This window comes from Mycothermus thermophilus (assembly GCF_041956435.1).
Source record: "Mycothermus thermophilus strain CBS 625.91 unplaced genomic scaffold VTJ04scaffold_1, whole genome shotgun sequence".
Lineage (NCBI taxonomy): Eukaryota > Fungi > Ascomycota > Sordariomycetes > Sordariales > Chaetomiaceae > Mycothermus > Mycothermus thermophilus.
Window position 1 is genome coordinate 614,399 of NW_027191427.1, and position 14,965 is coordinate 629,363.

The 14,965-nt window shown below is 56.0% G+C and overlaps 3 protein-coding genes across 3 annotated transcripts; all 3 read left to right on the top strand.

Annotated features, from left to right (window-relative positions):
* Positions 1–407: 407 nt before the first annotated feature.
* Positions 408–5,016, top strand: VTJ04DRAFT_218 (uncharacterized protein; the record flags this gene model as incomplete). Its single annotated transcript, XM_069359940.1, has 4 exons — positions 408–664; positions 718–818; positions 871–4,341; positions 4,403–5,016. 4 exons carry the CDS (start codon positions 408–410, stop codon positions 5,014–5,016), a joined length of 4,443 nt encoding a protein of 1,480 aa, XP_069222828.1.
* A 3,759-nt stretch (positions 5,017–8,775) lies between these two features.
* Positions 8,776–9,678, top strand: VTJ04DRAFT_219 (uncharacterized protein; the record flags this gene model as incomplete). The annotated part of the gene is made up of 2 exons (XM_069359951.1): positions 8,776–8,778; positions 9,454–9,678. 2 exons carry the CDS (start codon positions 8,776–8,778, stop codon positions 9,676–9,678), a joined length of 228 nt encoding a protein of 75 aa, XP_069222829.1.
* A 72-nt stretch (positions 9,679–9,750) lies between these two features.
* VTJ04DRAFT_220 (uncharacterized protein) lies at positions 9,751–14,723 on the top strand (the record flags this gene model as incomplete). Its single annotated transcript, XM_069359963.1, has 6 exons — positions 9,751–9,873; positions 9,973–10,362; positions 10,460–10,885; positions 11,255–14,119; positions 14,183–14,547; positions 14,606–14,723. The coding sequence occupies 6 exons, from the start codon at positions 9,751–9,753 to the stop codon at positions 14,721–14,723; spliced, it is 4,287 nt and encodes a 1,428-aa protein (XP_069222830.1).
* Between the last annotated feature and the right edge of the window lie 242 nt (positions 14,724–14,965).

Genomic DNA, 14,965 nt, shown 5'->3' on the forward strand with positions numbered 1-14,965 from the left:
CAATCGAGACAGGTTGGTGTTGCAACTTTCAAGACACAAGCAACAAGTGACGGATGTACTAGAGCAAGGCTCAAGCATGTGGAGCTTCGACAGACCCACTCACACCTTGCTTGGCAATCCCCAGGCCACTGGCGGGACATGGTGATGTGGGCCAAATGCAAGGCTGCGACGCCTTGGGCTGGACAGCGGAGCCAGTCGAAGAAGCTTGGGGACTTGAAGCTTGGTTGCCGCTGCTATCCATCAATTAACCAAACCATAATAAAAGTTGCCGTGAAGCTCTCAGACGTCAACATTCGAGGCCGCGTCTTACCTCCCACTTCCCGTCCCGTCCAGCTCTGTTTATTTAATTGATTGTGCGGGAGCAACACGACGATTGGCCTCGACTCATCCTGTCAACCACCCACACCATGCCTCCCGCAAAACGAGTCAAGAACAACGCCGCGTCCAAGTCCAAGTCCGCAGCTTCTGAACGGCCAACCGTTGAGGATCTCGAGGGCGAAAACGAATTCGCGACACTCGCCCGCCAGCACTGGCTCAAGGCCCCGAATCAGACAATCAAGGTCAAGAACGATGTGCTCAAGCGCGAGATCTGGGACACCCTCGAGAAGGAGAACTTCCCACTGAAGAGGATCTTGGTCTTGGAAGGATTGCAGACCCTCGAGAGGTGCGCCTCGTCCCCCAATTCGTCATGGCATACTGTTGCTGACTACTATCTAGTTACCTTTGGCCTGGCTATGGCGAGGACTCTTCCAATTACCATGTGCTCCTCATTGTCCTGTTGGTGAATGCGAAGCGGAGGGAGCGACTGGGAACATGGGGTGCGTTCTCAAGTTGAGTCTCTGGAAGCATGTCTACTGACGCTGATCATAGAGATATTCGCCGACCGCCCGTCCGACTTCTCTGACCTCTTCCGTCGCGCCTTGTCCATGACCCTTGACACCTCCCTCTCCTGGACCGTCCGGACACATGTCTTGCAGTTCATCATCTATGCCTTCCAGAGCTTGGACTGCGCTATTGTGCGCAAAGAGTGCGCCCCTTTAGTCTCGATATCAATATGGCATGGGCTATCGACAGATGAGAAGCGGGATGCCATCCTCGACTCCAACCCCCACCTAAAGAAGGCCTGGAGGGCTGCGACAAAGCGCTACGATTCGGCCGACGACGTCACCAAAGCCCGCTTGCGTTTCGAGCGAGCCTGGCTGTACACCTTGGTGTTGGACTTTTTCGCATTGATCTATTCTGAAAACCCCAAGCAGGAGCAAGTCCTGTATTGTGAGCGCTTCATCGAGTTTTTGACGGACCTCCAGAGTCAGCTTCCAACCAGGCGATACGTCAACACCCTGCTGCAGGATCTTCATATCCTCCCAGCCATCACCCTCTCCCCAGTCTACAACGATGAGGCAAACAGCTTGTTCAGAGAGCTATGTGCCCTCTTCTCCCATTACACCTTCTTCACCGTCGACGACCACTCCGGACAACAGCTCACCAAGGACGAAGCGTACGACAGGCATTGCGCAACCCTGGCGAAGCTGCAGCGAACCGCTCTCAAGCATTTCAAAGAGAAGTTGACGGTCCTTGCGCTTTCCAACTATGGCTCCATTGACAAGCGGAGCGGCTTGGAGGGCCTTCTCGAGCCGTTGACTGACGAAGAGCTCCAACAGCTCACTGCCCTCTTGGGACTTCGGACGTCATACCCAGACTCAACGAGGGTGCCAGTGGACCGCAGGTTTTTCATGGAGGTTTTATTATCCACCTTTGAGCGGAGAAAGACATTTCAGGAGGCAGCCCGCGACCTGAGTGTCTTGCCGACTGAGGAGGCCCTTTTTGATACCGGCCTTCGGAGGACTGACCAATACGACGGATCACGCCCTGTGGCCTTGCCGAAGCTGAACCTACAGTACCTCTCTGTGGGTGACTTCCTCTGGCGAGCCCTGGTCTTGTACCGCTGTGAGTCCTTTTATGCCATCGGCCAGGACATCGAAGACGCTCTTGTCAGGATCAAGCCTGAGACCAACCGCGCTGGCGTTACCAACTTTTCCGGGTTTTCGAGGATGGCGCTGCCCATCCAAAAACCGACAATTTTGGAGGTTGTGCCTCCGTTGGTCGGCGATGACAAGCCGTCGTTGGTGCGGGCTGAAATTACAGTTGACCTCAAGAAGTTGGCACCACACGTGCGGAGGGAGTGGGAATCTCTCCGCCCGGATGACGTCATCTTCCTCCTTGCGGTTGATGCTTCCAAAGCAAAGTCCACCACTAATGGCGGTGTGCCGCTGTCGGAAGCTCAGAAACTTGGTCTGGTGGCGGTCCGCGCGGCAGAGATCATTCAGGTTCTCGACGATAGAGGCCAGCCCATCCGAGACGCCCAGGCCTACTTCGATGGTCACAACCGGGGATCATCTCGAAAATTCCAAATTCGACTTGACGCAGCGGCGTACAAGGCTGACACTGAGAACAAGCGGGACGTCTATGACAAGATTAACCTCGTCCTGCGGAGGAGTGGTCGCGAGAACAACTTCAAGCCTGTCCTAGAGTCAATCCGAGACCTCACGCTGTCTCAAGTCCCGCTCGCCTCTTGGTTGCATGATGTCTTCCTCGGTTATGGCGACCCAGCCAGCGCCACGTACAAGAATCTGCCCAACCGCATCAGCAAGATCGACTACCGCGACACTTTTCTTGACTGGCAGCATCTTATTGAGAGCCTGCCAGGAAAGATTATTGAGCCGAGTGAGGATGCGTCCAGGAGCTTCGGGCCGCCGTATATGTTGGAGACCGTCGAGAAGCCACCTCCAGCAGAAGACGCCGTCTCCAAACCCTCCAAGAAGCGGAGGCGAGACGCTGAGCCGGCCTTGATCGCTGAGATCGAAACGGTGCATGTCTCGACATACAAGCCGCCGAATAATGGGCCTTATCCGATGGACGCGCCCAAGCTTAACAAGGTCCGCTTCACGCCGATGCAGATTGAGGCCATCATCTCGGGAACGCAGCCAGGGTTGACCATCATCGTCGGTCCTCCTGGTACTGGCAAGACAGATGTTGCCACCCAGATCATCAACAACATCTACCACAACTTCCCGGAGCAGAAGACCCTCCTCATTGCACACAGCAACCAGGCGCTGAACCAACTGTTTGCAAAGATTGTCGCATTGGACATTGACGAGCGCCACCTTCTCCGGCTCGGACATGGCGAGGAAGAGCTTGAGACTGAGGCGAGCTTCAGCAAACATGGCAGGGTCGAGTCATTCCTGGAAAATAGGCAGCGGTTCCTCTACGAAGTGAGCCGACTCGCTGCGAGCATAGGCGCTCCGGGCGCGCACGGGAACTCGGCCGAGACAGCGGGTTACTTCAACAAGGTCTATATCGAGCCTGCGTGGGCCAGGTTCCAAGCCACTGTGCAACCCCCTGAGGTCGGCCCTGAGGAAATTATCAGGGCGTTCCCTTTCCACGCCTATTTTGCTGATGCTCCACAGCCGCTGTTCCCTCCGGATGCCGACCGCGAAGCTGTCTTGGAGATTGCCAACGGATGCTACCGCCACATCTCCAAATTCTTTTCAGAACTGACGGATATCCTGCCCTTCGAGATTCTGCGACGCGACAAGGACAAGGCCAACTACCTCCTTACCAGCGAGGCGCGCATCATTGCCATGACGTCCACCCACGCTGCCATGAAGAGGGGCGAGATTGCGTCTCTGGGATTCCAGTATGACAACGTCATCATGGAAGAAGCAGCCCAACTCACCGAGATCGAGAACTTCATCCCTCTTGCCATGCAGAAATCCAAAGACGGGAAATCGCGCTTGCAGAGGGTCGTCCTCTGCGGCGACCACTACCAAAACTCTCCCATCATCCAAGGCCTCGCTTTCCGGCATTTCGCCAATCTCGAGCAGTCACTGTTCTCACGTCTCGTGCGCCTCGGAGCCCCAACCATCACGCTCGACCAGCAAGGCCGTGCCCGTCCTTCCATCGCTGATCTTTACCGCTGGCGGTACCCCAACCTGGGCGATCTCCCGCACACTCAGACCGAGCCGGAGTTCTTGACAGCCAACGCAGGCTTCCAGTATGAGTACCAGTTCATCAACGTGCCCGACTACAAAGGACGCGGTGAATCGGAGCCGTCACCTCATTTTATCCAGAACCTCGGCGAGGCCGAGTATGCGGTGGCGATTTACCAGTATATGCGCCTGCTAGGGTATCCGGCGGAGAAGATTAGCATCTTGGCCACGTACGCGGGACAAAGGGCGCTGATTAAGGACGTCCTTGCCCATCGGTGTGCAAGGAACCCGATATTTGGGTTGCCAAAGATCGTGGCGACGGTGGATAAGTATCAGGGAGAGCAGAATGATTGTAAGTTCTACATATATCCCTCGTTATCGGACTGGGAGCAAGCTAACCACTCATCAAACAGACATCATTCTCTCCTTGACCCGCACCACCCGCGTCGGCTACCTCCGCGACATCCGCCGCATGACGGTCGCCCTCTCGCGTGCCCGTCTGGGGCTGTATGTCCTCGGCCGCCGCGAGGTGTTCGAGTCGTGCTACGAACTCCGCCAGGCGTTTGACCTGCTCCTCCGCAGGCCGGATAAACTTGTCCTCGTCACGGGCGAACTGTGGCCTACTAACCGCCCTCTGGTTCCTCCTGCCCAAGAAGCCGCCGAAGGCGGGGAGGAAGCAGCAGCTGCGGATGGGGAGAAGATGGAAGTCTCGCCCGTCGACGAAAACCCGTCATCGGAGTTGGTTGTTATGCCAAATGAGGCGGTCATGGAAGGGGTGGAGCACCTCGGGCAGTATGTGTTTGAGATGACAAACCAGAGGTTGGCGCAGTTGAGAGAGGAGAGGCGGATTGACGCGGAGGTGGTGGTTGTGAAGGGGGATGAGGGAGTGGTGGGTGATGAGGAGGCTGTGGCTGAGGTTGTGGAGGATGAGGAGGGAGAAGGAGAGGATGAGGAGGGAGAAGGAGAGGATGAGGATGAAGATATGGGAGTGAGGAGGGGGGAGGGGTTCGAGGTTGAGGAGGATTGATTGGGATGTAATGGTCACTTCTGCTACACGGTGTATCGAGAGTTTCTTACGTAGTTGGAAGGAGATTTCCGGGATATAACGATGGCTTGGATCGAGGTGGTAAGCCCATCGCCACAAGGAAGCCAGTTTCGCAGTTTCAGTTCAACATCCTATGATGAACTGTCCTGAAGCTCTTTCCACCATGTTTGAATTTGGAGCCAAGTGATGCACGACCCCCTCCGATCGGATCAACAGATCGACCACAACGAGCCACACACAAATGAGTGCTTGGCAGATCATTGCCCTTCTTTCTTGCATGCATGCTACCCGCGACTTCGTTCCTGGCGATCATGGTCTCCGAGAAACCTGTGAGGGATGTGTGTCTAGCATGGGGGTAAAGTTGGCGGTGGCATGTTGCTTGAGATTCAACCAACGCCTTACCATATTCGCGAAAAGAGACTGGGATGAAGATGATGGTTGGTATGTATGTGCAACTCCAAAAGGCATCTCTCCAGCTTGCTTGTTTGCCTATATTTGTGTATCTACAACGGTGACACGGCTAGGCTTCTATGCTTCGAAACTGCTTCCATTCACCGCTTCTTGTGGTTCGAGGTAGGATGGGACTGGTAAGTGTGTAAGTAGGTACGTCGTGTTGTCCATCCCGCAGAACCATAGGTTCTAGAAGCAGTTGAAGAGTGATGAGTTGCTTCACCGCAATGGCTGAGAAATTGAAAACATAGGTTGTCACATGCATGCCTCTTCCCAGTCTCGCTTGACACGAAGCTGTTCAGCAAGCAGGCAGGCGGTCTGGCCCGAGGAGGCGCAGTGTTCTGGGAAAAGGCGGATGATGGCGTCACCATGCAGACGGTGTCGGGGTTCTGCATGATGTATGACGCTTGCTCAGCGTGGGACAAAATCGCTGTTCCCGAGGAGTGGTAGAAAGACGAGGGAATGTGAATGTAGATCCGTAAAATTGCAAGGCCAAAAATGGGAGCTGTAATATTTCGGTTTTACTTGACATGGCCTGATTCATGATTCCAGAAGCCATTATTTTCCCTGGTTCCTGACGTGTTGTAGTTGTTAGGAGGCGCTCATTTCGAGGTCTGGCCATGATCATCCCACCGATATCCCAGATACCTACCATACATACAGTGCATCTCAACAGTGCCTGTCGGCATGTTTTACTTGTCATGGCTAGTCTCTCCGGTGCTGTTGGTTTGGAGTCATTCCCATAGGACCGATGGCAGATTTGCTAGGCCTGGAGTTTTGCAAAGCGACTGTTGACATTCAACGGTGAGCGATATGTCCGAAACTCATAGTTTCGAGTCATTACATCCACCTCACTTCTGGGGCCTTGTGACCTTAATAGTGACTATGCTAGCCCTGAAGAAGATGAGGTCAACGCCATTGAGTCAGACCCATGTTTACCGGTGTAAGTGATGCAGCAGGTCGCGCCACCGCATGTTCCCAGCCGCAGGCGTTGTGCCAGGCTATTATACCAGGTATTTTGTCTGTATGCAGCTCTGTAAGTACCTCTCGCTCTTCACTTCCCCATACTGTGCTCCGAATAACTGAATCTTGGCCTTAGAACAGAGCCGCATGACAGCCGGCAAGAGATGGACTGACTTGACATTGGTTCTGTTCCGCCACAGGCAGTTGACTCAAAAATCGATCCTGGAAACCCCGAAACATCGCAGCGACGGCCCAGCAGGGTTCGGCAGTCAAGCCGAGCGGTGCTGGTCTTCAAGTCTCGTATGAGTCCGAAATTCCCATACAGCATTGGACAACAGAGTGACCGGTGGGAGGCTTGGTTGTGAGTTATGGTGGCGTGACTTGGTTGTTGACTCAACTTCAACTGCAAGGCGGATTCAGATGTGAATGAGTTCATAGATGGTGATGAAGGGTGTCAGGGAAGGGGAGTTGGATGTCTGATTGCTAAGTCTGGGCAGAATTGCTAGCAGCATTGACAGATGAGAAAGAAACCCGTAGAGATCGGCTAAAGGCATCGGTGTGGACAGCCGCACTTGATGGAGTGACGTTCAACACACAATGTCTCGATATTGTGTGTACAGAAGCCGGCTGTGCAGTAGAATGCAGAGAAGCAGTCGTGCCGAGCTTCTGTTGCACCGCTCACATCTTCCATGGACGGGCCGAGGATGGACGGTTCGAGAGACCTATGTACATGCAGGCCCTGTTGGTTGATGGATGAACATACATATCACGTTGAGCCGTGTGCCCATGTAAAGAAATACGTGCCAAATGGGCTACGATGTTCCGGGTATTGCCAGATGTATCAGATTCCGGGTTTGCCGACCGGCTGGTCGACCCGGTTCGTCCGTCTTTCTGTCATCTGAACAACCGCTTATGTCCAGGTCGAGAAGAGGATGTTAACCTGGCCTGATTCTGAAATCAGGATATCGGAACACGAGGACCGAAACTTACCTCAGGTAGTAGCCAGCCAGGGCGGGAGGTAAGAAGTATGATGACAAAACGTTGTTTGGGAACCGTATTTCTGTGTACTTACACCATTTTGGATTGAGGGATACGGTAGGTCAGGTAGGTCAGGTACGGATGTACATACTTGCCTAGACATTCACCTTGTCCGGTGAGGCTGCAACGCAGTGATGTTGACTCAATGGGGCACAGTGCTCGCGTATGCGTACTGGTGATGACGGATGAAGAGGCGAGAATACTCGTAGGTTCCAGGTCGGTGTCCGTGTCAAGGCAAGTTCCGAAACGAGTGTGATTGCAAATTGCCCGAGGGTTTCCCCCCCAAAATTGGAAAATCAGAGAGGTTGAGCGATGATGACCTGGGGTAGTTTCTCATCTAGGTCCAAGTGGACACACGGGATGTGGGTCGAGTAGGGCTGGCGAACCATGTTGTCTCTGAATTGTGTCTGGGGAACAAGAATCCCAGGGCCGGGATTGGGCATTGGGCTTTGCTTCAAGGTTGGCCTGCTCTTTGTTGCCCGGGTTCTTGTCGAGGCCGCTTGGGGATTTTGGAAGAAAGGAAACAATAGGAAAGATTCCCATCGAGGCACAACACAGAAACTCGTAGACAAAGCGATCTCAAAGTGAAGGGACTATCGGGACCGGCGTTCACTGTTTGGGCTATTACGGCCTCTTGTTTGTACTCACATAACGTCCAACAAGGTACCATGGTTTGTTGATTGGTTGTTAAATTGTTAAACATCCTTCGAAAAGTGCGGCTGTTGCGGAGTGATAGGGAGAGTAGAGAGCAGGCCTGAAACATCCGGAGGCTCTTGTTGCCTTGTTACTGAAGCGGCTGTCTGGAGTGCCTGAAAATGTGCGTTGGTTTGGCATTGACATGTGGTCTTGCAGTGGTGGCTTAAGGCCACAGCGGAGGCGAATTTTATCTGCATGACGGGACCCTCTGGAGGACTCACGGGTGCTGGTCGAGTCCCCAGTTGGCGCCAGTCCTTTGTTTGCGAAAGTGCTTCAGGGGCAAAGCCAACTGGTTGCTTTGTGGATGTTGGAAAATGCGATGGTATTCCAGGTTGCGAAAAAGCCAATCCATCATCAACGGGGACCTGAAGCTTTGAAGGAGGGGCACGCCTGCAAATGTCGAGGTGGGTGATGGCGGGGCTGGAGGGGTGATCTGTATTGTAACGTTCCGTCAGATACCGTAATCCGAAGCCATCTTCCAGCATGTGATGCCACTGCCACATCATCAAAACAGGAGAGCAAGAAAGAGTCAAACCAGCAAAGCCTCTGGTGCATGACCAACTATGACAGTTTTCTGTGCTTTTTTTTCGGAGTATGGTAAGGCATAATAGTGAGCCATCATCGGACTTGATATCTCTTATACGATGTGCTGGCCGCCACATGACAGTATTGTGACGTATTTACACTGTGCGTTTCGTCTCAACTCGTCCCATCTTTGTGGTGGCCATAGCGCCCAGCCAGACTTCCTTCCTCGCTGTGTGCCCAAAACCCCAAGAGAAACCAAACCAAACCAAACCAGCCCCAGCGGTTTCCATCTCTCTTCGCACCGTTCATCCACACACACCCCTCCCCCCATTCCACCCTTCCCACTCCCACTCCCACTCCCACCCTTCGCCTTCAGCAAAGGAAAACCGCTTTCCACCACCCAAAAATTTTCTGGGCTTTCTTCCTTCCACCACCCACTCCCACCACAACTGGTGCAAAAAAACTCCAAAGGAGGAATCTGTCTTCTTCGACCGATTCCCTTGTTTTTCCCACACCTAATATCCTTCTGGGATTCTTTTGATTCTCGGGCATCTGGAACCGATCCAGCGCGTCCTGAGAACTTTCAATATCTCCACTCCCATCTGATTCCAGAACACGGTCGGTCGCTGTGGTCGCCATCTCCCCATTGCGACACCCCTCCCGACCGCACATACTTATAACTCATCTCTCACATTCTCTTGGGCACTTGGGCCATAGGGACCTTTTCTTCCTCCCCATCGCACATAGTCTGCCCGACTCTACTCTTTCTTTTTCCAGGTCGTCTTCTTCTACCTACCACACCGACCTACAGCGGTTTCGACAACCGACAACCTGATACCCCTCTCCTTGTCGTCGTCATCGTCGAGAAGTTTATCGACCCTCGTTCATTCCGCCGTCGACCGACACCCCGAATCTGAGATTCACGTGTGTCGACCGACCAGCTCGATAACCTTTTCGTCTCTGCGAGATTGATCTCACACACGTCGACAAAACAACCGACCAATACCCAACGAGCGATACCAGCTTTCGAGCCAATCTCCCTTCATGAGTTCCGCCGTTAGCAACCCGACTCAAAATCCGGCCAACAACCCTGCTGCCTCCGAGGCTACCTCGTATGCTTCTGCAGCTGGTTCAAACACCAAGCCGACTAGTTCTGCCCCTATAGTGGTGGGTTCCACCGTCCCGGGCTCCGACTCTTCGGGCCCGACTTCCAAGGCTTCCAAGATGGTCGCCTCTTCTTCTGCTTCAGGCGCTGAGAATAGCCAGCCTTCCCCCGCGCTGCCGGTTAACGGCCGGCCCAACCCCTCCCCTTCTCCTGTCGTCAGGGGCACTCCCATCGTCAACGGCAGCGCCGACCACGGTCGCACCGGATCCGTCACCATTCCCGCCTCCATCGCCAACGGCGGCCCCAGCGGCGCGCCCAAGAACATCCAGTTCGGTTTCAGCGAGTCGCCAGCCATCCCGCATAGCACTCCCCAGATCACCGGTGCCGCGCCTATTCCCATCCCGGGCGCTGGTAACAACCCCAGGATCCAATCTCCTGCGCACTCGCCGTCTCCGATTCCACAGATTCCCCAGCAGAGTGGCGGTGGCCAGCGTGCCCCGACCGTCCCTCAGGCTTCTGTGACCTTTGGCAGCTTTCCCGGTGACAATGGCGTAAGTACACAAACACACGCATCCAATCCTATCATGCTGGCCGTCTGAGCCACTTTGGCCGCCCAAGTGGGGTACTGACCTTGCTTTCTGTTTTTAGAGCCACATGAAGCAGCACAATCCCGTCGCCATGAACCAGAGTCCCCACGTCCGGCGTGACTCGCATTCTTCCATGCAGAGCGACAACTTCAGCCATGGCGGACCGCCTCACCGTGGCGGATTCCAAGGCCAAGGACGCGGTCGCGGAAATTTCAATGCCCAGTATAACAACAACATGGGTTACCCGCCTAGTCGCAACTTCTCCGGTCCTGGTGCCGGTCGCGGTGGCATGCCGCCCTACCATCAGGGTCGCGGTGGCATGCAGCAGTTCCCTAACTCACCGCAGCCTCATCGCGCCAGCCCGGCCACGACCCCAGCTATGGCACATGCCACTCCGACGATGCAGCCCGCCGCCCTCGCCGCTGGCGGTGCTCAGCCCTACTATCCTGCCATGAACCCGGCCATTCCACCTTACACGGCTCATCATGTAAAGTCCCTTTCCATTTCAGGCGACCATTCCTCTTCACCCCTCACCCCCAACAACAAGGCCAAGGTGGCCCGTTGGGACTCGAACAAGCACCACCACATGCGAGTTCCCAGCAGTCTCCAAAAGCAACCAGTGATGGACCCTGCTCAAAAGCCGCGGCGTCTAAGCAAGCGTTGGGACGCGCCGGCAGAGAGTCATCAACCTCCCCAAGGCAATACTGGCATCTCGTCCGAGAACACGGATGCCTCAAGCACGGCCAACTCTTACTATCCTGGCCACAGCTCTTTCTTTTACTCTCAAGACTTCATGGGACACCTGGACCTGTCCCCGGAGACCGGTGCATTCGAAAAGCTGCTAACAGCGAGCAAGATGCAGATGAATCCTCCGTACATGCCCCCCATGCCCTATGCTGCTTACCCACCCCAGCCTATGAATCCTTATGTTCCGCAGGTCACCCAGTTCCCTCCCCCTACTCACCAAGGGTTTGTACCTTCGTATGCGCCCGGCCAGCCGGCGGCGCCTCCAATGTCGCGGAATGCGTCACAGGTTTCGGACCGGCAGACCTCTACGACCCCGAACCAAGCTCCTGCTATCGCCCAAGGTTCTCAGCAGCCACGCTCTGCTCAAGCTCCGCCTGCCATCGTTTCGTCCTCGAGCAACTTCACCTTGCCCAAGAAGAGCGCTGCCATTGTGATCAAGGATTCAGAGGGCAAGGTTGTTGACCTGAAGTCAGCCATCAAGGCTCCCGCCTCTCCTGCTCCCGGCATTCAGCAGTCAAAGACTCCTCCGGCTATCGTCTCCACGCCTACCCCGCCTCCGAAGTCTTCGACGCCGTCCCATGGCCGCACCGACAGCACCACGACCACTGGCAAGTCGGCAGAGCAAGTTCGCGAAGAGTTCAAGAAGGCCGCGGCTGAGAAGCTCGCTGCTGAGAAGGCTGCCGCCGAGAAGGCTGAAGCTGAGAAGAAGGCGGCCGAGGAAGAGGCTGAGGCCAAGAAGAAGGCTGCTGAGGAAGAGGCTAAGAAGAAGGCCGAGGAGGAGGAAAGGGCCAAGAAGGAGGCTGAGGAGAAGGCTCGCCTCGAGGCTGAGAAGAAGAAAGCGGAGGAGGAAGCCAAGGCCGCCGAGGAAGCGAAGAAGAAGGCAGAAGAGGAGGCTAAGAGGAAGGCTGAGGAAGAGGCCAAGGCCGCTGAAGAGGCCAAGGCTAAGGAAAAGGCCGAGCAAGAGGCCAAGGCCGCTGAAGAGAAGAAGGCCGAGGAGAAGGCTGAACCTGCTTCCAACACCGAAGAGGAGGATGAGATAGAGCGCATGATCCGCGAGATGGAGGAGGCAGATCGCCGTCGCGAAGAAGAGCAAGCTGCCATCACAGCCAGGAAGAAAGCCGAGGAGGAGGAACGGAAACGCAAGGAGGCCGAACTCGCCAAGCTCACCGCCGAGGAAAACGACCGCCGCCTCCGCGAGCAGGAAGCCGAGATGGAAAGGCTGGAAGAGGAACGCGAGCGCCGCCGCAGGGAGAACGAGGCCAAGGGCTTGAAGGGCCCGTCGGTTGCCGAGCTTCTTGCCAAGGATCTCAGCTCGCTCAAGATTTCTGAGGACAAGAAGGAGTCGGCTGAGAAGCCCAGCGAGCCCGGCTCTGGTGCCGGCACCCCGGCCAGCGGCAAGTCTGCTGATAAGACCAGGACCAAGCCGGCTGCTCTCAATCTTGCGCCCCTCAAGACGACGCCTGTCGAAGCTCCCCAGCCGAGCGCCGCCCTTCAGTCCCTTCGTTCTGCCCGGTTCTTGCCTGGCATCGAGTACAACATCTATCCTCCCGGCATCATGTCCCCCAACCCCGCCCTCAATCAGGCCGTCCAAAAGAAGGGCAAGATCTTCAAGTACGACGCTCAGTTCTTGCTGCAGTTCCAGAACGTCTTCACCGAGCAGCCATCAGTCGAGTTCCACCAGCAGATCAAAGCCCTTCTCGGCGACACGGACGGCTCGCGCTCCGCCTCGGCCCGCACTCCTGGTGGCTCCGGCAGGCAGGGCTCGCGCGTCGGTTCCTCATCAGCCTTCCCACCCGGCGGCGCCATGGGCCAGTTTGGCTCGAAGCCCCTGCCCCCCGGTACTACCTCGGAGCAGCGCTTTGCCATGTCTCAGAGCAGTATGGGCCGCCCTCCTATGGGCGCTATGGGCGGTTTCAACCGCACCGGCACTTTCCCCATGAGCCGCACGCCGTCTTCGGGCCCTGGTGGCCTGCCGTCGCCTAGGACTGGCAGCAGGCGCGGTGGCAGCAAGCGCGAGTTCAATCCCAAGACCGCCGAAGACAAGGCCGCCAAGACGATGCCTCTCACGGCTGGCCAGGAGGTCAAGCCCATCACCATCTCGGAAAAGGGCTGGAAGCCGACCAGCATCGGTAACAAGGCCGCCCAGGCTCCGCTTGCCGTTCTCGCCCAGGGCGGTCATCTCGACCCGGAGATGGTGCAGCGCAAGGTCAAGGCTGCTCTGAACAAGATGACCCCGGACAACTTCGACCGTATCTCGGACCAGATCCTCACCATTTCAAGCCAGTCCAAGAACGAGCAGGACGGCCGTACCCTCCGCCAGGTTATCCAGCTCACATTCGAGAAGGCCACGGACGAGGCTCACTGGGCGTCCATGTATGCCAAGTTCTGCAAGCGTATGCTTGAATCGATGAGCCCTGAGATCCGCGATGAGAACATTCTCGACAAGCAGGGCAATGTCGTCAGTGGTGGTGCCCTCTTCCGCAAGTACCTCCTCAACCGCTGCCAGGAAGAATTCGAGCGCGGTTGGAAGGTTGACCTTCCGAAGCCGAAGGAGGGCAAGGGTGGCGAGGCTGAGCTCATGTCCGATGAGTACTACATTGCCGCTGCTGCCAAGCGCCGTGGTCTGGGTCTCGTCCAGTTCATCGGCGAGCTCTACAAGCTTGGCATGCTCACGGAGCGCATCATGCACGAATGCGTGCGCAAGCTCCTCGAGTTCACTGGCGTTCCCGACGAGGCTGAGATTGAGTCTCTCACCAAGCTTCTCAAGACCATCGGTGCCAACCTGGATTCCACCGAGAAGGGCCACGCCTTCATGGAGGCTTACTTCCTCCGTATCAACAGCATCATCGAGCTTGAGGGCCTGCCGAGCCGTCTCAAGTTTATGCTCATGGACCTTGTCGACTTGCGCAAGGCCAACTGGGTTAGCAAGGAGGCCAACAAGGGCCCCAAGACCCTTGAGGAAGTTCGCGCCGAGGTACGATTTCACCCATGCATCTCTCATCACCGTTTTGGTATGGTTGCTAACATCAGACAATAGGCTGAGGCCCAAGCTGCACAGAAGGCCGCTGAGGCTGCGCGCAGCACCCAGCGCGGTGGTGCTCCGGGTGGCAGACCGCTTGGTGGCCGTGGCGAGTCGCGGAACTTCTCGTCCAGCAACAATGCGCCCAACCAGCTCGGTATGGACGATCTTCGTCGTCTCCGCGGCTCCTCAAGCCGCACGTCCAGCCAGAACCCGTCGTTCGGGCCGACTTCCATGTTCAACTCACGCAGCAACAGCGGCCGCCGCCTCGGCGGTCCGGGTGGTGCTTTCGGCCGCGCCACCGAAGATTCTAACGCTTCCTCGCGCACCGGCACCCCGCCCACTCGTGAGCGCGAGTCGGTTGCCCACGCAAATGCATTTGGGTATGTAGATTGTGCTTGCTCCTCGGGTTTACGAACTGTTCACTAACTCGTGCAACAGACTGCTCGCAGACACCGGAGACCACCCTGGCTCTCCTCCTTCGGCCCACGCCTCGCCTGCGCTGTCCAAGGCAACCCTTGATACGGTGGCGGCTGGTGATGGCAAGAAGGACGAGTAAAGACTTTCGAGACAGGGAAGAGTTGACAGAGAGGGGGTGTGGTTTTTTCCATGACTTTCACACGGGCGTCTTGCATTCCATGAAAGTTGACACTTTTCTCATGCATAGACCGGGCTGGCGGGATTGTTCATTCACATCCATTTGCATTTGCGGCCGGCGGTATCACTAGGTTGGCTGGTGAGGGTTTTTCGTTGTTCACCAAAATTGTTTCTGTTTTACGTCTTGTTGGTCATCACGGCTGC